Below are 23,869 nucleotides of genomic sequence, written 5' to 3'. Positions count from 1 at the left end.
CGCTGACTCAGCACTCCCTCATTTACAGCCAGCTGCAGCGTGTGTGCCATGCACGGTATACTATTGAGGCCACTGTCCTCCATAGCCTTTACCATGTTCCGTGCATTATCTCGGACAATCAGATGCACTTTAGACCTGTCAATGTGCCAAGTTTCAAGCATGCTAACTAAAGCCTCAGATATTGCTGCTGCAGTATGTGACCCAACAAACTCTTGTGCCTGAAGCAAAATTGTTTGCAATTTAAAATCGGCGTCTATCCACTGCGCTGTTAAGCTGAGCATGCTAGTTGGACTTACGTCTGAGCTCCAAATGTCAGTGGTAAAACTTAGAGCTGGGATGTCTGTGGTCAAGACCTTATGAATGTGTTTTGAAACACGGTCAAACATTTCAGGTAGACAGGTTTCTGCAAAATAACGTCTGCTTGGCAGTGTGTAACGAGGCTCAATGTGTTCTATGAGCTTACGAAATCCAATGTCTTCCACAACAGAGAATGGCTGGTCATCTAAGGCAATAAATTCCATTATTTTCTCTGTAATGCCTTCTGCTTTGGCACTATCATTTGCAAATTTCTTAATTTTTTCAAAGACTGTGGCGACAGAAGGTGTTTGTGTGCTAGTAGTTGGGGTACTTTTAAGCATTGTTGCTTTTCTGTACTCTTCATGCTGAATTGAATGTCGTGTTTTCAGGTGGTATATCAACCCGGTTGTGGAAAATTGCCTCTGCACTGTACCCCCTCTTGAAATTTTAGCTGAACAAAGACTGCAGACGGCAAATTTGGTGTCTTTAACAGAAACTTTAAAATATTTCCAAACCGCTGACATTGTAAAGTCACTGAAAGAGGACTATGCCTCAGCTATAGATAAAAAAAAAAAAGGAAAGTGAATTAAAATATATCTGTGGGTGGCGCTGTTATGGAGAGGGGGATCTGTGGGTGGCGCTGTTATGGAGAGGGGGATCTGTGGGTGGCTCTGTTATGGAGAGGGGGATCTGTGGGTGGCGCTATTATGGAGAGGGGGATCTGTGGGTGGCGCTGTTATGGAGAGGGGGATCTGTGGGTGGCGCTGTTATGGAGAGGGGGATCTGTGGGTGGCGCTGTTATGGAGAGGGGGATCTGTGGGTGGCTCTGTTATGGAGAGGGGGATCTGTGGGTGGCGCTGTTATGGAGAGGGGGATCTGTGGGTGGCTCTGTTATGGAGAGGGGGATCTGTGGGTGGCGCTGTTATGGAGAGGGGGATCTGTGGGTGGCTCTGTTATGGAGAGGGGGATCTGTGGGTGGCGCTGTTATGGAGAGGGGGATCTGTGGGTGGCGCTGTTATGGAGAGGGGGATCTGTGGGTGGCGCTGTATGGAAAGGGGATAACAGTGCACAGATCCCTTTCCCCATAACAGTGCACAGATCCCTTTCCCCATAACAGTGCACAGATCCCTTTCCCCATAACAGTGCACAGATCCCCCCCTCCCCATAGCAGTGCCATAGACCGATCCCCCTCTCCATAACAGCCCCGGCCCTGCTGCTCACAGCATCACTCACTGCATCTTTATTCTTTATTTTACCTTACAATCGCTCCAGTAACAACTCTGCAGGCAGAGCAGAGGGCGGCGTAACGTCACTTACTCACATGACGCACCGGCTCCGCCCACTTTATGAATGAAGGAGGCGGAGCAGGCGCGTCACGTGAGTAAGTGACGTTACGCCGCCGTCCGCTCTGCCTGCAGAGTTGTTACTGGAGCGTCACGATTGTAAGGTAAAATAAAGATGCAGTGACTTAAAGTAAGCCGCCCGCCGCCCGCCGCCCGCCGCCCGCCGCCCGCCGCCCGCCGCCCGCCGCCGGCCAGCTACTTGGTGGGTGACAAATCCTACACCCCATATTTTCGGCCGATATTTAACAATATCGGCCGAAATGGATTAGGTACATTTTCGGCCGATATTTTCGGCTGCCGAAATTTCGGTGCACCCCTAATAGATACATAAAGACACATTCCCTTTTGTATTTTAAGTAAAAACTATTTTTTATTTTCATCTTTTACATTTTCAAAATAACAAAAAAGGAAAAGGGCCTGAAGCGAAAGTTTGGGCACCCTGCATGGTCAGTACCTAGTAGCACCCCCTTTGGCATGTATCAGAGCTTGTAAACACTTTTTTGTAGCTAGCCAAGAGTCTTTCAAGTCTTGTATGAGGATTGTCATCTCTCTCTCTCTCTCTTTCTATATGACGAGCAAAAGGGTAACAATGTTTTGAACTTTCAGGCTCCATATCTCACCATCCACTACAGCTTCAAACATGAGACTAGCATAATTTTATAGACAATCATCTTGGCTATCTCATACATAAATTGGACTTGCAACTATTTAGCATATGATTAGTTATGCAGATTCTTGTCATGTAACTCCATTGATTGATCTCTTCTACACAATCCCAATGTTGGTGCTGCTGCATATGGTCGACTTTTTTTTCAACTCTACCCACAAGTGTTTGATTAGGTTGAGGTCTGGGGACTGTGGGGGGCCAATCCAGCACCTCTACTTCATTGTCATCAAACGATTTCTTCATTAATCTCAATGTATGCTTCGGGTCATTGTCCTGCTGGAACACTATGTCGTCCTTTTCATACCTATAGTACTCGAGTGTAAAAAGTAACTTGTCTTGTAGGACACTCACATATAGCTCGGCATTGAGACCACCGTCGATCCTGGTCAAGTATCCAATGCCTTTGGCTGTGAAACAACCCCATATCATCAGGCTTTCTCCACCGAACTTGACAGTTCCTTCAATTTCTCAATCCATTAGCCCTTTTCCCTTGTTTCTTCTAGACCAGGCATGCTCAACCTGCGGCCCTCCAGCTGTTGCAAAACTACAACTCCCAGCATGCCCGAACAGCCTACAGCAGGGCATTGTAGGAGTTGTAGTTTTACAACAGCTGGAGGGCCGCAGGTTGAGCATGCCTGTTCTAGACCCATTTGCATCCATCAGAGCCCAGTCTATTGACTTTCGTCTCATCGCACCAAATTACCAGTTTCCAATCTTATACTCTTTGTGCTTTTTTTGCAAACATTAGCTGACGATTCTTATGACGATATTGACGTTGAGGCTTCTTCACCTTTTTTCAGGCCACCAGTTGGGCCACGGCGCTTGCATGGACGTCTGTGATCTCATTATTACTTAGCATACGAGCGACCTCCACTGCCATGTTTGTCGTGCCAGAACTTATAGATCTTGTGATGAGCTGACTTGTTGATTCTGATATTTTTCCTGGATGTCCACCTTTTGGCTTTGGAATGGATGGACAGACTTCATTTCATATTCGTCCAACTGTCATGGCACTCACATTATGCAGTTTGGCAATTTTCTTGGCCGAGATACCGCTGTCAATGAGCTGGATGATGCTGTTTCTCTTTTCTGTGGAAATCTTCTTCATGGCTGCTCCTGGATTCAAACCAGTGACCTTTTGCTTGGGAATCAACCTAATAACACACTGAGCTATTAGGGAATGTAAGAACAGGTTGTAATTTGTAGTATACTAGAAGAAAAAGATTGTTCCACCACCAGGAGAAAAACAGTAACAATGCAGTTGCATGACAAGAATCTGAATAACTAATCATATGCTAAATAGTTGCAAGTCCAGTTTATGTATGAGAGAGCCTAACATGCCCTGAAGCCTTCCATAGACATCTATGCAGCAGAGTATAGGTAGCCGGGCAGAAAGCTCTGGCGTGTGCCTTCCCAAGGTCCCCATGGAAAACTGCAAAGCAGATAGAAACTGCACAATGACAGCCACCGCTGCTGTATCGCAGTGGTGGCTGTGACCATAGGCTACTAACAGTAAACACGACAAAGAATGAAATACAGATATCTGAAAAATGATTAAAGATGGAAACTTGAATGTATTTAGTAAGATATTATTTATGCTATTTCGGATTTAAAAAGTTTTTCTGACATTTTAATACTGATGACCTATCCTCAGGATAGGTCATCAGTATCTGATTGGTGGGGATCTGACACCTAGGATCCCCACTAATGATCTGTTTTAGAAGGCACTGGTGCTCCTGGGAGTGCTGCGACCTTCTCACAGCTCACCAAGCACAGCCCCGTACATTGTATAACGGCTGTGCTTGGTATCATGCTCAACCCCTTTCACTTGAATGGGGCTGAGCTACACCTAGGCCATGTGAATGATGAACGTGTCATCACTGTCCTAGGGAAAGCTGAGAGAAGGCCACGATGCTCACAGGAGTGCCGCTGCCTTCTCAAACAGCTGATGGGTGGGGGTTCTGGGTGTCGGACCCCCACCGATCAGATACTTATGACAACTGATTCACAAGATGGGAATACCACTTTAATTCTTTATGGGGGGATGGGAAAGAACCAGCAATATCATCATTTAGTTTTTACGTTGTAAATATTGCAACATTCATTTTGCGACATAAATAATGATGATAACTTTACTCCCTGGGTCAGTATGATTATAGCAATACCGAATATATATACACTGCTCAAAAAAATAAAGGGAACACTTAAACAACACAATGTAACTCCAAGTCAATCACACTTCTGTGAAATCAAACTGTCCACTTAGGAAGCAACACTGAGTGACAATCAATTTCACATGCTGTTGTGCAAATGGGATAGACAACAGGTGGAAATTATAGGCAATTAGCAAGACACCCCCAATAAAGGAGTGGTTCTGCAGGTGGTGACCACAGACCACGTCTCAGTTCCTATGCTTGCTGGCTGATGTTTTGGTCACTTTTGAATGCTGGCGGTGCTTTCACTCTAGTGGTAGCATGAGACGGAGTCTACAACCCACACAAGTGGCTCAGGTAGTGCAGGTTATCCAGGATGGCACATCAATGCGAGCTGTGGCAAGAAGGTTTGCTGTATCTGTCAGCGTAGTGTCCAGAGCATTGAGGCGCTACCAGGAGACAGGCCAGTACATCAGGAGACGTGGAGGAGGCCGTAGGAGGGCAACAACCCAGCAGCAGGACCGCTACCTCCGCCTTTGTGCAAGAAGGAACAGGAGGAGAACTGCCAGAGCCCTGCAAAATTACCTCCAGCAGGCCACAAATGTGCATGTGTCTGCTCAAACGGTCAGAAACAGACTCCATGAGGGTGATATGAGGGCCTGAAGTCCACAGGTGGGGGTTGGGCTTACAGCCCAACACCGTGCAGGACGTTTGGCATTTGCCAGAGAACACCAAGATTGGCAAATTCGCCACTGGCTCCATGTGCTCTTCACAGATGAAAGCAGGTTTACACTGAGCACATGTGACAGACGTGACAGAGTCTGGAGACGCCGTGGAGAACGTTCTGCTGCCTGCAACATCCTCCAGCATGACCGGTTTGGCATTGGGTCAGTAATGGTGTGGGGTGGCATTTCTTTGGAGGGCTGAACAGCCCTCCATGTGCTCGCCAGCGGTAGCCTGACTGCCATTAGGTACCGAGATGAGATCCTCAGACCCCTTGTGAGACCATATGCTGGTGCGGTTGGCCCTGGGTTCCTCCTAATGCAAGACAATGCTAGACCTCATGTGGCTGGAGTGTGTCAGCAGTTCCTGCAAGACGAAGGCATTGATGCTATCGACTGGCCCGCCCGTTCCCCAGACCTGAATCCAATTGAGCACATCTGGGACATCATGTCTCGCTCTATCCACCAACGTCACGTTGCACCACAGACTGTCCAGGAGTTGGCAGATGCTTTAGTCCAGGTCTGGGAGGAGATCCCTCAGGAGACCGTCCGCCACCTCATCAGGAGCATGCACAGGCGTTGTAGGGAGGTCATACAGGCACGTGGAGGCCATACACACTACTGAGCCTTATGTTGACTTGTTTTAAGGACATTACATCAAAGTTGGATCAGCCTGTAGTGTGTTTTTCCACTTCAATTTTGAGTGTGACTCCAAATCTAGACCTCCATGGGTGGAAAAATTTGATTTCCATTTTTTTATTTTTGTGTGATTTTGTTGTCAGCACATTCAACTATGTAAAGAACAAAGTATTTCAGAAGAATATTTAATTAACTCAGATCTAGGATGTGTTATTTTTGTGTTCCCTTTATTTTTTTGAGCAGTGTATATTTATGTGTGTGTGTGTGTGTATATGTATCAAGGCAATTTGCCTGGATTTGTGGGAGGGGCTGAGATACACCTCCAGCCTATTTAAGGCACTCTCCTTACCTGGCTCCTGTACCGTCCAAGGTCTGAACAGCTACGCCTTTCCTCCTTGTCTCCCACTTGTCAAAACACATGGATCGTTACATACTGATCTTACCTCACTCCAAGAACTGTCAGCACATTCCTATCAACATTCCGTACTACCCCACGCACAACAGATGGTGTCCAGTCAGGGTTCTTGATGCCTACAGGCAGCGTCATAATCTTCTACCCTCACAGCTATTTCTACAGCTGCAAGTTCTGTACTCACCACCACCACCTTCATGACTTATGTCAGGTCTTCCCTCTCACAACTAAGCCTCAACGCGGCCAACTACTCAGGGCACTCCTTTCGTATAAGAGCTGCATCCACAGCCTCCAGTGCCAACATCCCAACTCATGTCATGAAAACATCAGGGCGCTGAAAATCATCCGCTCACTCGCGATACATACCCATCCAGTTCAGGAGGTTAGGGTTGCTTTCAAAAACATGTCTGGTTGAGAAATACGTATATTGATTGTCTGCAATAAACTTGTTCTCTTCATTTTTGCCCTCTTCTTTCTCAGGCCTACCTCATCCTCGGTTTCGGCACACCACAACCGACTACGTTCATTACCCTATTTCCTAGGGTTCCTCACTGTACTATTGTAAGCGCCTTACACAAGTATCAAGGCAATTTGCCTGGATTTGTGGGAGGGGCTGAGATCCACCTCCAGCCTATTTAAGGCACTCCCCTTACCTGGCTCCTGTACCGTCCGAGGTCTGAACTGCTTGACCCTCCCACCACTCCACTTATTCACACTCATTCCTTTCCATATCTTTTCCTTGGGTATGCCCTCTTCTTTCTCAGGCCTACCTCATCTTCGGTTTCGGCACACCACAACCGACTACGTTCATTACCCTATTTCCTAGGGTTCCTCACTGTACTATTGTAAGCGCCTTACACAAATATATATATATATATATATATATATATATATTTTTTTTTTTACATATATATTACTACTAGTTTTTTGTTTTTTTCACTACTTTTGCATAATAAAACCCTTTTTACCAAAAAGAAAATGTTTTTGCAGCACCACACTCCAAGACCCATAATTATTTTACTTTTCGTTCGACTGAGATGTGTAAGGGCTTGATTTTTTTTGTGGGATGACTTGTACTTTTGGTTGGTATCATTTTGGGGTACATATCACAATTCATTCCATTTTTGGTAGTGAATATGCAAAAATACAGCAATTCTGCTTTGCTGGGTAAATTTTAATATAATTGGATAGTGCAGGTTGTTACAGATGCAGTGACAAATATGTGAAGTGGATTGGATAGAACCGGCACTCAAAACAATCGGAATATACGTGGAAATAGATTAAAATTATTTATTAAACAATAAACACTAGATAAGCTAAATCCTGTGTACATCAGGGTAAAATTCATAAAAATGACATAAAAGGCATATAAAACATATGTGTCAACCAAATGAATATATATCTCTAATGTAGAGAGATCTCAATGCTGAGCACAGCAGGCTGCATCCGTGTCCCCCCGGTTGGGTAAGGCTATTGGATCGCAGGCGTCTGCGACACAGCAGAGTTAGTGTGTTTGAGATATATTCGGTGGTATATTTGCATACAATAGTACTATGTTTAAGATGGATTCAATAGCATATATCCCACATAGTCCTAAATGCATATGATTGCACCAACGTGTAGGATAAGGGATAAGGAATAATCAAATGTGGTCTGTATTTTGAACCATGGATGGATTGTCCAGCACCTATAGCGGTCTCAGATTCAAAGTCAATTTCCCTGCACGTCTGTAATCACAGTACCTGTGCCGCCTCTCATGCAGAAAATCGGTATAGTTCCACTGAACTTGATGTTACTCACTGTGTCCCCGTGTAGGCTCACTCGGTTAGGTCTGCGGAGGGATTTCTACCGTGGCGTCCCACGCTTCAGCCTTTCTCCGCTGTGTTTGTGTCGGGTCCGGTTTGTACTAGGATCCCGTCTCTACTCTCGCGAGAGACCTGTGTTAGACCTGTGTTAGCTGTTTCAGCTGTTTCACTTCGGTGAGTCTTACAACACTTCTTGATCTTCTGTAGGTGGATATATTCTCTCCGTCCTTTTAGTACATGGCCATGTACCGCTTTTCGAGATATCTTATACCCACTGAGGAAGAGATAAGATATCTCGAAACGCGTCTGGGCGTATTAGCTGTAAAAGAATCATCTCAGCGGTACATGGCCATGTACTAAAAGGACGGAGAGAATATATCCACCTACAGAAGATCAAGAAGTGTTGTAAGACTCACCGAAGTGAAACAGCTGAAACAGCTAACACAGGTCTAACACAGGTCTCTCGCGAGAGTAAAGACGGGATCCTAGTACAAACCGGACCCGACACAAACACAGCGGAGAAAGGCTGAAGCGTGGGACGCCACGGTAGAAATCCCTCCGCAGACCTAACCGAGTGAGCCTACACGGGGACACAGTGAGTAACATCAAGTTCAGTGGAACTATACCGATTTTCTGCATGAGAGGCGGCACAGGTACTGTGATTACAGACGTGCTGGGCAATTGACTTTGAATCTGAGACCGCTATAGGTGCTGGACAATCCATCCATGGTTCAAAATACAGACCACATTTGATTATTCCTTATCCCTTATCCTACACGTTGGTGCAATCATATGCATTTAGGACTATGTGGGATATATGCTATTGAATCCATCTTTTTTGATTCAATAATTTTTTATTAAGTTTAACACGGTATAAAGGAACATAAAAGCCTCGGGCATTCCCGATTGGCAAACAATATAATGCATCACTTTAATACAATAAATGCCTGTTATCAGCGAAGTTAGCATTGATTAGGAGTAAGTGGCTACCTAAGTCTACTATTTCCGAAGCCAATGGCCAACCTTCCCAACTTCCAACAAACCTTTCCCAGCCCAAGACAATTGCAGGCTCGCCTGCTTGCAAAGGGGTCTCCCTATATCTCGTCCGTAATGTTAAAATTGGACACTGTAACTAGAGTCTGCCCATGGTTTCCAATTTAGGAGGAATTTACTATACCCCGCTCCTCCCATAGCTATAATTCTCTCATACGTATAAGAAGTGTTAATTGCAGCTGTCAATTCAGCTATATCTGGTATATCTTGGGACTTCCACTTTCGTAACAATAGTAGCTTCGCTGTTACACAAAAGATACAGTGAATGGCCCTTAAGCGGACCGGTAAAGCGTCAAGACCTATTAATAGTAAGACCATTTGCGGTGACCAAACCACTCCCCGTGGCATAAGTTCAGCCAATAACCCTTTACATTGCGACCAATATGCTTGTATCTCAGGGCATTGCCACAAAATGTGGTACAAAGTACCTCTACCCCCGCAGCCTCTCCAACATCTATCTGAGACCGAGTCATACATTATTGCTAGTTTATCCGGGGTATAATACCACCGTAGAACCGTCTTAATAGCAGATTCCACATGGGATACGCACTTTAAATGTTTGTGTATCATTCCGAGGGCCTGCAGCCATTCCGTTTCAGAAATAGACAGATTCATGTCCTTCTCCCACGCCACCATCAAATGCGAACGTTTAAAGGACTCTGAGTGAAGAATGGTATTGTAAAGGGATTTCAGGCCTTTCAGACCACTGGTAAGATACAACCTAGCCAATCTGTCCACTTTTACTCCGGATGGCCGCAGGCCCTGCAGAAAGTGACGAAGCTGGAGATACTTGAAGAACTCTTGGTTAGGAATAGAGAACTTGTCCCTGATCCACTGAAATGGTTGCAACACCTCTTGCACCAATAAATCTCCTACAGTTAGTATACCCGCTGACGTCCAAAGCGACAGATCTGTTTGGGGAAGCAATGCGCATATAGTTGAAAAGGGGAGAGAAGCAATTGTAGGGGGACTATCTGCGTCTGCTAGGACGTGATACCTGGACCACGCCTTCAAGGATGCTGATACCACCGGGCCTAACTGTGTGGGAGTGGGTATTGTCCAAAATGGCAGGTTTAACAGACCCTCCAAGGAATACGGAGCAGCCTGGGAAGCCTCAAGCTGGACCCATGGTAGATCTTGAGAGGATTTAGTCCACCCCTTTAACATGGAGACTAGCGAAGTAATGTAATACATTTTCAAATCAGGTAATGCTAGGCCCCCCCTATTGCGTTCCCTTATCATTATTTCTCGAGCTATCCTAGGATGCTTCCCGTTCCATATATATTTAGATAACAATGAGTGTGCTTTAGAGAAAAATTTATCAGGGATGGAAATTGGTAGGGTGCGGTACAAGTATAAGAACTTGGGCAGGACAAACATTTTGAACGCCGCAATCTTCCCCAACCACGAGGTGTCATATTTGGCAAAATCCGAGAGTTCCCTTTCCGTGGATTGCAATAAAGCCTCATAATTCTGGGTATACAGCAGGCTTTGGGATGAGGACACATTCACTCCTAGATACTTAATGCTATCCAATCTCCAGTCAAACTTCCATAAGTTGTGCAAAGTTCCTACCTGGTGACCCGGCATATTAAAAGGCAAGGCCTGCGTTTTGGAGGCATTCAAGTGGTAATATGAAAGGACCCCATATTGGGAAATTTGAGCCATTGCTTCCTTTAGAGACACTAGAGGGTTGGTTAGGGTTAAGCAGACGTCATCTGCATACAGGGAAATGACATGAGAACATCCACCTATAGTAACCCCTGTTATGTCGTTGTCCCTTCTTATCGCCTGAGCCAATGGCTCCATGGCTATTATAAATATAAGGGGGGAAAGGGGGCACCCCTGACGCGTCCCATTTGTGAGCTCAAATATATCAGATAAGGCACCATTCACAAATGTCCTAGCCGTAGGGTTGCTATACAGTGCCTTAATGGCTGTGAGTATGTGTCCCGTTATCCCCATAGTTTCCAGTACTGAGAAGGCAAAGGCCCAGCGTAGCCTATCAAAGGCCTTCTCCGCATCGAGAGCAAGAGCCAATGTAGGGATCTTATATCTCTGGACGTGGTGCAAAATACCTAGGAGGCGTCTTGTATTGTAATAAGTCTGCCTGGTCGGGACGAATCCCGCTTGGTCCACATGAATGAGTGCTGGGAGAATTTTAGCTAAACGAGTGGCCAGTAATTTCGCGTAGATCTTTACATCCTGGTTTAGCAGGGAAATTGGCCTAAAATTTTGGGGCCTGTCCGGTTCTTTGCCAGGCTTGGGGAGAGTTATTATTAGAGCTTGCAAATTCTCCGCTGGCAGGGAACCACGATTCATAGCTGACTGACAGAACTCTTTTAGAAAGGGGCTAATGATCTGTTTTAGTTCCTTATAGTAGTGACTGGCAAAGCCATCCGGGCCAGGCGCCTTGTCTCTTGGAAGGGACGTGATCACTGCTTCCACCTCCCCGGCCTCAATCGGAGAATTAAGACCTAGGAGCTGGGAGCTATCCAATGCGGGTAACTCCAGGGACCTAAGATAGTGGTTAACTTGAGCATTGATCTCATCTGGCGTAGGTTGGGTATTACGCAAGTTGTACAAATCAGCATAATACGCCTTAAAGCCATTGGCAATATCTATTGGGGAATAGATCTTCTCCTGCGTATGTGGATGAATAATATGAGGTATTCTACTTTTAATACACCGGGCCTTAAAACGCGAAGCTAACAACTTCCCCGCCTTATTATCTTGTGAATAATAGGACGCCTTCGATTTTCTGTGCATTTTTTCAAAGGTGGAAAGCATATATCCTCTCAACTCCTGTCTGAGGCCTTTTATTTCCTCAGCCAGAAGTGGAGAAGGTCTCGCTTTGTTGTCAGTTTCCACCAGACGCAATCTGGCCAATATGTCTGTCATCTTGGCTTCCATGCGTTTTTTCCTAATCGCCCCCTGCTGTATAAAGGAGCCCCTAACGAATGCCTTATGGGTGTTCCACAGAGTTACGGGGTCTGTTTGCGAGGGATCATTTAGTTGGAAAAACTCCTTCACATCTGCTTCTATTTTGGACCTATATTGGGGATCAGCTAACAGGAATGGACTACTTCTCCACATATATGTTTGAGGGGTACTAACCTTTTCCGAGACTTCCAGAGTTATAGCCGCGTGGTCCGACCATTTGATATTTTCTAGGGAGGAGGCTTGCGCGTGTGGGAGAAGTGCTCTGTCCACCAGAAACATGTCCAATCTGGAGTACATATTGTGAACTCCTGAGTGGAATGAGTAGTCCCTGGCGGACGGATGGTGTATACGCCATACGTCATATAGTTCTTCTCTCCAGAAAGTATCTGCTAGGGAGGGGGTGGCCCTAGTTGTGGGCGAAGATGTGTCAACCATAGGGTCTGCAGTTACGTTGAAGTCCCCACAAACCACCAGTTTCCCCTGTTGCCTTTTTCTAACCACCTTCAAAACCTTGCGGAGGAAATGTAATTGACCCTTATTGGGTGCATATAATGCTACTAATGTGAACATCACGTTGTTTAGTGTACATATCAGTATAACATATCTCCCCATAGTATCCGCATGGTCCGCTATATGCTTAAACGCAACTGTATTCTTAACTGCTATCATGACCCCCCTAGATTTCGTATGAAAGTGTGACTGAAATATGTGGGGGAACAGAGGGTGCTTTAACCTAAACGCATCACTTTGAATCAAGTGTGTTTCTTGAATTCCCAAAATGTCACATTTCAACAGTTTAGCTTCCCTCCACATATGGGACCTACGCATAGGGCTGTTTAAGCCATTGGCATTCAGACTAGCAAAGGTTATTACCATTATATATCAGAATAAACAGCAATTGCATAGTAGTAGGTAATAAAGTAGAAATCAGACACGGAACGACTCCCAGCGAGGACGTCCGCGTCTTCCTGACCAAGGTAGCACTTGTAGATACAGGCAAATCGTTAATACTCAACATCTGCAGCCCCCCAAAACAGAGGAGGTACGACAGCAATAACATCTCAACATAAAACAGACAGAGCCTAATAAGACTCCTTACCAAGTGTAGGGCAAATGTCCTGTCTGCAACCTAGGACAAAAAGGCATGCAAGGATGACAAAAACCTGTACTGACGTACAGCACCTGATTGGCAAGGTACACTCGCCCTGAAAGAGGCTGTATTCAGCGAACTCTCGACCAGTCTTTCCTGACTTTAGCAGGGGCCTGGTGTGAAGTTTCCTCAGCTGCGTGGACAGGGATGTTCCATCTTTGTAGTAGCTTCAGCCCCTCTTCCAAAGCCTTAACAGCATGGATCTCTCCCCCATGATGGATCAACAGGCGTACCGGGAAACCCCACCTGTAAGGTATGTCCGCGCTTCTAAGGGACGCTGTGACTGGTAAAAAGGCTCTTCTCAGTCGCAGGGTAGCCGCAGACAGATCCGCATATATGAGCACCTTGTGGAAAGGCGCAGGAAGACCTCCGTTTTTCCTCGCAGATGCCAGCAGCTGTTCTTTGATTTTGAAGAAATGCACCCTAGCTAGTACATCTCGGGGTACCGACTCATCCAGGTGGCGTGGGCGCGGTACACGATGCGCCCTGTCTATTTCCAGATCTCTCTCGTGACAGTCCGGTAACACCGCTTTCAGGAGAGACCGCACGTAATCCGGGATATCCTTGGGGGACACCGACTCTGGGATCCCTCTCAGCTTGATATTGTTTCGCCTGCTTCTGTCTTCCAGGTCGGCCATTTTGGCTTTAATGCTCTCCACCTCTGCTTCCAAATCAGCGTGCGCGTCAATCAACGCATTATGCGAGGCCGCAAAGTCCCCAAATTTATTTTCCAGATGGTCCGTCCGGGCCCCCAGATCAGCAATGTCTGAGCGTATCGGAGCTATTATGGACTTTATGTCCAATAACATTGAGCGCCTCTGTAGGATCAGCATGTCCCTCATGGCAGTGTCTGTGAGGGCAGTATTAGACACTAGTAACGCTTGCAGCGCCGCTTCCCCCTCATCATTTGGGGTTGTCTGGACAGGCTTAGTGGCCCCCCCCGGAGGTGTAGAAACAGTCCCCCAACTGGTCTGTGACCATGTAGTGTCCTGGTGGCCCGAGGCGAGGTCCCGCAAAGTCCCGCCAGGTGAGTGGACTCTGCCCCCCTGGCCGTATGCTTCGGTCCGATTTGCGGCTTCGTCTGGACCCCCGCCTACGTCCGTTTCTCCGTCCCCCAGACCCAGCTGGGTGTGAAGCGCCGAGTCTGAAAGTGATCTCCGCAGGCTCGGTGCAGGGGAAGTCAGCGGCGCGTCTGTAGTCACTGCGCGCTTACCGGGAGGGCCTGTGTCATTTCCGGCGCCATCTTGGATTTCTCCGGCGTCTCTAGAAAAGTAAAACTTTGTGAGTTTAGGCTGCTTGGCCACCTTCTTTCTTCGCCCCGTCATGTCTGGGGATGTTTCTCCCTGCTAGGAAGTACAATTGGGTCTCAGTGTTAGATGAGAAGTCCGCTTTTTTGTCGCTTTAGACGGTGCTGGAGCAGGAGCTCAGGCTCTACACACCCATCCGCCTAGGCAGCCAGACCACGCCCCCCTATTGAATCCATCTTAAACATAGTACTATTGTATGCAAATATACCACCGAATATATCTCAAACACACTAACTCTGCTGTGTCGCAGACGCCTGCGATCCAATAGCCTTACCCAACCGGGGGGACACGGATGCAGCCTGCTGTGCTCAGCATTGAGATCTCTCTACATTAGAGATATATATTCATTTGGTTGACACATATGTTTTATATGCCTTTTATGTCATTTTTATGAATTTTACCCTGATGTACACAGGATTTAGCTTATCTAGCGTTTATTGTTTAATAAATAATTTTAATCTATTTCCACGTATATTCCGATTGTTTTGAGTGTTGGTTCTATCCAATCCATATTTACCTAATAGAGCCAAGGGGTGTTTTCTGAACTTGTGCACCTGTCGTGGCAAATCAAAGTGAGCCACCTGCTTAGTATTTTTTTAAATATGTGAAGTGAACTTTATTTTTTCTATAGAAAAGGTATATATTTTAGAACTTGGATTTTTTTTTTTAACCACTTATTAGTCCCTCAAGGTGACTTGGACATGCGATCCTTTGATCTCTTCTGTAATGCACTGTACTACTGTGTATTATACTGCCAGTAGCATATTGACAGCCTGATGCCCATATCCTGCAGGCAGGCCCGAGGGCCTTCATTAGTGTATTTTTTAGTGCAGGGTTCCTCAACAGCGGTCCTCAGGGCCCACCTGCCGGTCATGTTTTCAGGATTTCCTTAGTATTGAGCAGGTGATATAATTAGCGTCAGTGCATCAGGACTTACCACAGGTATTCATTCTGTGGGATATTCTCAAATCATGATCGGTAGCAGAGCCCTGAAGACTGGAGTTGAGGAACACTGTATTAGTGTACAGACATTGGCGCCCCACAGTCTCCTTCATTGGGGTGCCAATGCCTGAGAGAGGGAGTTCTCTCCTTCTCAACCACTTAGATGCCATGGTCGCTATTGACCGTGGCATCTAAGTGGTGAAACAGCTTGGAACAGCACTTCTGCCGATCCAGGCCGTTAGAGCAGGAGCCTGGCTGTCATATAAGAGATGATCACCTACTGTCTCCACTGCAGAAGACCAGTGCAGTGCTTATTCTAGGCCGCTGTAAAAAGGCGGTGGCTTAGAATAAAGTCCATTTATGATCGCTGTAAAAACACATATTGGCATTCTTTACGGGATTACTGTAAATCCAATTTATAATTCTAGTCTTCTGATCCATAGGAATGCAAAAATTCCCCATGAGCCAGAAGTTAACTACCCCATATTAGGAGGGAAAAGTTTTGCAGCGGCAAAATCACTGTGGTTTTTAAATTTTTTTTGCACGTTTGAAATAAAAAGATAAAACACAGTTCTGAAGATCAAGCATATGCCAGTTCCGTTCATCCAGGTCCTATGTGTTATAGATATGATTTCCTTTGTATCCAGTTTAAGGGTTTGTTGGCAAGTTACACGTTTCATGCAAATGTTTTATAGATTCTCAAAAATGGAAATGCTGGTATATGTGATGGAGAATGCAGAAATAAATACATTATTATTGGGTTGCAGTGTCCAAGTTACTGTAGACTTTAGGCACTGAGGGGTAAACTGCCGCGCCCTGTCATATAGGCTCTGTCATAGAGGCCGTCTGTCGGCTATGTGATTCTGCATCCGCCACCCGCCACCTGTATTTGTATTAATGGGTTAGTCATCTTCATTGGCAGTGGCCACAGCCCCTCCCCTCTTTCTTTTCATTGGTAGCAGCGGCACAGTAGGGAGGGAGAGACTCTCTCCTTCTCCACTGTGCTGCTGAGGAGAACATGGCAAGCGCTGAGAGCAGCCCGCGCCATGTTCTCTGATACTAGGCTGCGAAGTAGCGCAGCCTAGTATTGGTAAATGGCAAATCCCGGTATCAACTCGATCCGGGTACAAAAGTATTGATTGGGTATTGATAATTCGATACCTAATACAACCCTACTGGTGTCTATATGATCATATATTGTGCCTGTGAATAAAGCAGTGATATGTAGATTAGCTTTCTGAGCAGATCTCAGTGTGGTTTAGCTATAGTACAGAGTGTGTATAATACACACATATACAGTAGATATGTATAAGCCAGGACACATCTATTCCCTTAGCCTGATGTTTTGCCCTCTCAATCAAGGAGAAGGCAGGGGAAAGGGGGGTGTTGTGTTACATAGCAGTGCTCAGATGATTCAGCCCCGCCTCTTAGTGCTTGAATGGCTAATTTGCATATGAATAAAAATGCTGATATCTCCGCAGCCGTTTAGCATACAAACAAAAGAAAGGTATAGTTTTAATCAGCATGATGAGCCCTACCAGGCAGTATGTCTGGTTTAATAGGGTTGATCCTGCTGATATAACCACTTTAAAAAAGTGTTTGACCTCTTAATATAATAGAGATAAGAGTTATTAGATGACCAGTGATAGTAAAAAGTACAATTGCCTTCCAAGGTGTACATAGCCTTTAAATCTTCGTTGTATGGAATGGCTTTGCCATGCCCTCAGAACATCTTTCTTATTTCAGGTCAACTTTGTGACGTGTCAGCTGTTTGCTCTTGTCATTGCTGTGTGGTTCCGTACCTACCTGAGTCCAAGAAAAGCACATGCCTCTATCCGCCATGGCATCGCCACAATCATTGGTGTTTACCTGGCAGTATTTTGCTTTGGATGGTAAGTTGTAAATGCAGTTATATGTGATGGTCCACCTATTATTCTTTTTACTTAACTGGGCTGGGGCTTAAAGGGGTTATCCGGATTCATGATATTGATGATCCATCCTCAGAATAGGTAATCAGTATCAAATCAGGGGTGGTCTGACTCCCAGCACACCTGCTGATCAGCTTTTTAACGGGGGCACGGCTTTCGTGCGAGCGCTGCATCATCTTCAATGTTCACCTGCGCACAGCCTGCTTTGTAGTGGTGTTGCAGTGTAATTATTGCTTCTCCCATTTAAGTGAATGGGATGAAAAACTGTAATTCCTCTGGTACAAGGGAGATGGCATGCAGGTAAACATTAAAGAGGATGCAGCCCTCGTAGTGTCGGGAGTCAGAGCACCAGCAATCTGATATTGATGACCTATCCTGAGGATGGAATAGAGAAATATGGAATGTCCCACTGTTGTGTGGAGAAAAAGGTTCCTCTTTAGTGGTAAGTGTCCACTTCAAGGGGGGCTCATAGTGGTACATTCACATTCATATGTTCATCATAGCTTTAGTTTTCTAGTTTCCACAATGGATATGAGGGATCTTGTGGACTTACAATGGTTTTTTTTTTTGGTTTTTTTTTACTGGGAAGAGTAGAAAGTATAATTTCCAGTTCACATTTTTTAGACACTTTGGCAGTGTACACCAGGGCTATTACATGACGTAAACTCACACTTGCCTGCAGGCATCCATGTACCCAGCCTATATGAAAAGAGTGTCCTTTTGGCATACAGAGTGCTCAGCGTGCATAGCCCTACTTTTTTTGGACTCCAGTAGCCTCCATTCCACCTCCCACATTCACGCCAGCCCATGTTCTCTACCAGGTGAGACGCGGGGCTCTCCTGTGCAATTTACCTGTGTGCTGTCTGCTCCCCGTCACCACCGGTTCTCTTGCCTCAGACATGCTATTGTATTCAATCATGTTGGGGGTAAAGCTAACCCCACTTCCCCCTGCTAGTTTTAAGCTGCTCTTCTTGGCTACAGTAGTTGCCCCCTCTTCCTCCTTGGCTGAGGCAGGGGCTGATTGGCCATAGACTCTAAAGGGAAATTTCCCGGTGGGCTGATGCCCAGGGGGCCACCTGAGCCCTCCTCATGGCCAGTAGCCAGGTAAGTAATAATCTGTCGCTCCAAGAGTTAACAAAAAAAAAGGAGTTGTAAAATGTAAGCAGAATTCGGTTAGGAAGAAGGGAAAAAGGGATAAGAGGGGTAGAGGATTACACAGTGCCAGGGGAATACCTAAATGATGGAGTGTTGCGGAATTGGACACTAAGGCTACACCCTATGTATTTAATTCAACCCAAATGGGTGAACTGTGAATATAGAGCAAGATAAAACTTAAAAAAGGAATATATACAGAGTGCATCTGAAGTGTGGGGGCGCCAAAGAAATGCCAATCCCAGGTGTGTTAGTGAAGAATTACAAAGTAAAAGATAAAAAAACAACTACATACTTCTGAGTGCGGTAGATACTGTTTTTGAAACGGTATATTAACCACTTACTTTACCAGGGAGGGGAGTATGAGATAAACTCAATCCACTCGTACCCTCACCTCCCTCACCGAGATCGCTTGACAGATCTAATGGATTCCTTTTCCCAGAGTGGTAAAACAGGGACCTCACAGGATGTAGCATCAGAAGGATGCTTTATTCCAATTAAAATGAGCTTGACGCGTTTCGGGGAAGTAAATCCCCTTCCTCAGGAGCAAGTTATAGAAGCTTATAAATCTATTGTGATGTTTTGCCTTCTATATTTTAGGTACTCCTTGCACATATTTTCTTTGGTTCTTTTGAACTACTGCATCATGATCTATGCAAGTATGGAAAAAGTTCACAGGTAAGGAGAGAGCATAAAGCAAACGTTTCCTGTGTGCTACCTTAAAAGTGTTGTCTTAAAGGGTTTGTGCCATGATTGGTGTAAAAAATGAAAATTGACAACATATAGTACATGACAATACCTTTTTAAAGCTACTTTCACACTAGCGTTCGGGGCTCCGCTTGTGAGCTCCGTTTGAAGGGGCTCACAAGCGGCCCCGAACGCATCCGTCCAGCCCTAATGGATTCTGAGTGGAGGCGGATCCGCTCAGAATGCATCAGTCTGGCGGCATTCAGCCTCCGCTCAGCAAGCGGACCCCTGAACGCTGCTTGCAGCGTTCGGGTGTCCGCCTGGCCGTGCGGAGGCAAGCGGATCCGTCCAGACTTACAATGTAAGTCAATGGGGACGGATTCGTTTGAAGATGACACAATATGGCTCAATCTTCAAACGGATCCGCCCCCATTGACTTTCAATGTAAAGTCTGGACGGATCCATTCAGGCTACTTTCACACTTAGAAATTTTTCTAAGTTATAATGCAGACGGATCCGTTCTGAACGGATACAAACGTCTGCATTATAGGAGCGGATCCGTCTGATGAAACATCAGACGGACCCGCTCTGAACGCTAGTGTGAAAGTAGCCTAACAAAGCTAGAACCAGCCCTGTACCTCACAAGGGTCCAGAGAGCTCCACATTCACTGCTCCGATTGCTCTGCTAGATTATCTGCAGCCTGGCAGCTCAGGGGGCATGTCCTGTATGCTGCAGTTCTCTCCCTATAACTGCCGCACTTTCTAACAGAACATATGGCTGGTGGCAGTTGAATTTTTAACCTGAGCATTTTCGACCAGCTCAGTGAGACGGACAAAAAATATGAATAAGAACAAACAGCAGGTGGCACTATGCAGATACATTTATTGAATAGCTCATTGGCTATTTTACATTTTTAATTACATGCAATTACAAAAGTATTCAGATCCAGGTGCTGGCTTGAAAAATTTTGATAATGCTGTGATATAACCCATTTAAGAAAGAAGATGGAGTATATGCAATCAGGGACGTCTTTATGCCTGTGTGCGTCTTGGATTCACTGCAGGTGAATAAAGACGCCATTGTTTGCCTATACTGGTGAGTACTATCTCTTCCAGGTTGGTTGATCTTTGAGGTCATCCGCCATATCCCTGGCATGCTCCTCTTCCTGTTTGTGCATACTGTGAGACAGTGACAGGTCTAACACAGGTTAGAGGCAAGGAAGGGGTGGATAATGCGGTCCATACCCCTATTCCACCAGCTGGATGTACTCAGCCTGGCATAAAGCACCTCCCAGGGTATCAGTAAGGGGGGAGTGTGTTACCCGTGGACAGAGGCCTGGAGGCTCTGTGAATGTCGTCTCAGCTGGGCAAGGCTGAGGGACCATGAGGCTGGGAGATAGCCTGGACTGACTGTTACAGCCTGGAAGTGAGCTGGACTACTGGCTGAGAAAGCCGCATGTGATCACAGGGTGTGAACGGGGACTTAGGTGAGTCAGGAATACTGTGTTTAGTTAGAGCCTGGACGGGCGAGTGTCTATTGTTTTGCTTTTGCTGGTGTGCCACAATAAATGCACTGTTTGGACCTTAAACCTGGTGTCCTGAAGCCGTATCTGTGAGGATGATCCCCTAAAAGAAAGCTACCCCTCACAATACGCATGGACGCCATTCCTTTAATGTATATATTAAAAGAAAGTAATTGCATCCAATAGAAACAGGATGGATCTGTATTTTGGCTCACTATTTCCCTTTTGGTGCTTTGGGTGGGGTTTATCCTAAAATATGACTACAAATAACTGTAATTCACAATTTATCTGAAATTACTGAATTCTTTGATGTTCCTCCTGAAGAGTTGTGAGATAATATTGAGAATAAATACTGATGCAATCTGCTATGTGTTTCAGTTACTCCTTTATACTTGCACTGGGATACCTAACGCTATGCCAGATTAACCGAGTGTATATATTCAACTACGGGATCCTCACGACAGATTTTTCTGGGTAAGTATAAACTGTCTGCTCAAGCATATATAATACTAGCAGAAGGACCCTGCTTCGCACGGATATATTTTATCTATTTCTTTCAATGTTTGTGTGTGTCGTTAAAAGATACCGACAGTATCTCCCATAAATGTGACCTCTACAGCACCCTGGCCCCTTAACAGTTAACTCCACAGCCCCCCACCCCTTAACACTGACCCCCCCAAAGTTCCCCGCCTCCTTAAAATGGGATCTCCACAGCAGCCCATCCCCTTAACTTTGACCTTCACAGCAGCCTGCCCCTTTAACAGTGAGTTTCACAGCATCCCACTCCCTTGAAAGTGACCTCCTCAGGGGCCCGCCCCCTTAACAGGGACATATACAGCACCCGCCCCTTAACACTGACCTCCATAGGGGACGTCTCCTTATCTGTGACCTCCACTGTTCCCTGCCCCTTAACAGAGACCTCCACAGCACCCGTCCCTTTAACAGTGACTGCTACACTACCCCGATCCCTTAACAGTGACCTCCACAGTACCCCGCTCCCTTAACAGTGACCTCACAGTACCCTGCCCCCTTAACATTGACCTATACAGCACCCGCCCCTAAACACTGACCTCCATAGGGGACGTCTCCTTATCTGTGACCTCCACTGTTCCCTGCCCCCTTAACAGTGACCTACACAGCGGTCTGTCCCCTTAACAGTGACCTCCACAGCGCCCTGCCCCTTTAAGGCTAGGGCTACACGACATGTGTTGCGCGCCAATTTTTACAATGATAGGCTATGGTGTCGCACTGCGACATGCAACATGCTGCGACACGACAGTCGTGAAAAAGATGGATGCATGTAGCAGTGTAGTTGTGCCCTATGTGTCGTGCAACTTATTGTCGTGTAGCCCTAGCCTAAAGCAGACCTACAGCAGTGAAGAAAAATGGCTGGTTTGTTATGGAAACCTGGAGTAAAACTTTGTGTATGTGGAGACTAAGGGCCATGCGAGCTTCTTTTGGCTGATAAGGGACATGCGACCTTCCTGCACACCTGATGTACCTGTGTGCCAAATTTGGTGAAGATTGGTCCAGTTGTTTGGTCGCGCATAAAGAACAGACAGACAGACAGAAACTCATTTTTATATATTTAAGAGACTAGCAGAAGGACCCGGCTTCGCACAGGTATATTTTATCTATTTTATTTAATGTTTCTGTGTGTTATTAAAATATATCGACAGTATATCCCATAACAGTGAACTCCACAGCCCCCTCACCCCTTAACACTGACACCCCCACAGTGCCCAGCCTTCTTAAAATGGGACCAACACATCAGCCCATCCCCTTAACTTTGACCTTCACAGCAGACCGCCCCTTTAACAGTGAGTTTCACAGCACCCCACTCCCTTGACAGTGACCTCCTCAGGGGCCCACCCCCTTAACAGTGAACTCTACAGCACTCCGCCCCTTAACACTGAACTCCATAGGGGACCGTCCCCTTATCTGTGTCCTCCACTGTTCCCTGCCCCCTTAACAGAGACCTCCACAGCACCCGTCCCTTTAACAGTGACCTCCACAATACCACGCTCCCTTAACAGTGACCTCACAGTACCCTTCTGCCTTAACAGTGACCTCCACAGCAGATGCTCCTTTAATAGTGGCCCCTGCCCCCTTAACAGTGACCTCTACAGTGCCCGCCCCTTTTAACAGTGACCTCTACAGTGCCCGCCCCTTTAACGGGGACCTCCACAGTGCTTGCCCCTTTTGCGGTGACCTCCACAGTGCCCTCCCCTTTAGCAGTGACCTCCACAGCAGCTGCTACTTCAATAGTGGCCTCTACCCCCTTAACAGTGACTTCCACAGTACCACGCTTCCTTAACAGTGACCTCACAGTACTCTGCTACCTTAACAGTGACCTCCAGAGCAGATTCTCCTTTAATAGTGGCCCCTGCCCCTTTAACAGTGACCTCCACAATGCCTGCCCCTTTAACAGTGACCTCTACAGTGCCCGCCTCTTTAACAGTGACCTCCACAGTGCCCTCCCCTTTAACAGTGACCTCCACAGCAGCTGCTACTTCAATAGTGGCCCCTGCCCCCTTAACAGTGAACTCCACAGTGCCCGCCCCTTTAAATCTGACCTCCACAGAGGCCTGCCCCTTTAATAGTGGCCCCTGCCAACTTACCAGTGTCCTCCACAGTGCCCTGCCCCTTTAATAGTGGCCCCTGCCAACTTAACAGTGACCTCCACAGTGCCCGCCTCTTTAATGCTAGGGCTACACGACGACATGTGTCATGCGACATTTTGTCTCAACAACTTTTATAATGATAGGCTATTATGGTGTCGCACTGCGACATGCTTCGACGGCGTCACAACAGTCGCAAAAAATCCATCCAAGATGGATGCATGTAGCAGCGTAGTTGTGCCCTGTGTCGTGTGACTTATTGTCGTCCTGTAGCCCTAGCCTAAGCTGACCTACAGCAGTGAAGAAAAATGTCTGGGTTGTTATGGAAACTTGGAGTAAAGCTGTGTGTATGGCAGTTGAGATTTGAAGAGAAAGACTTGCAGGCTTGCATTGGCTAATGCAGGTCATATTTTGGGAATATCTCAGGAACGGTACAAATTTGGTGAAGATCGGTCCAGTCGTTTGGTCGCGCATAAAGAACAGACAGACAGATGTCGGGACAGACAGACAGAAACTCATTTTTAT

The 23,869-nt window shown here is 46.2% G+C and overlaps 1 protein-coding gene across 1 annotated transcript in view; it reads left to right on the top strand.

Moving 5' to 3' along the window:
- Positions 1-23,869, top strand: part of MBOAT1 (membrane bound O-acyltransferase domain containing 1) — an 84,944-nt gene that overhangs the window by 12,055 nt on the left and 49,020 nt on the right. Inside the window, exons 2-4 of the mRNA XM_040432798.1 lie at positions 17,180-17,325; positions 19,114-19,191; positions 21,102-21,197. Of these exons, the coding sequence (XP_040288732.1) occupies positions 17,180-17,325; positions 19,114-19,191; positions 21,102-21,197 (320 nt within the window). The remainder of the gene's footprint in view (positions 1-17,179; positions 17,326-19,113; positions 19,192-21,101; positions 21,198-23,869) is intronic.

This window comes from Bufo bufo, chromosome 5 (assembly GCF_905171765.1).
Source record: "Bufo bufo chromosome 5, aBufBuf1.1, whole genome shotgun sequence".
NCBI classification, from domain to species: Eukaryota; Metazoa; Chordata; class Amphibia; order Anura; family Bufonidae; genus Bufo; species Bufo bufo.
The sequence above is the reverse complement of the archived record's forward strand: the minus strand, read 5'-3'. Positions and strand labels throughout refer to the sequence as shown.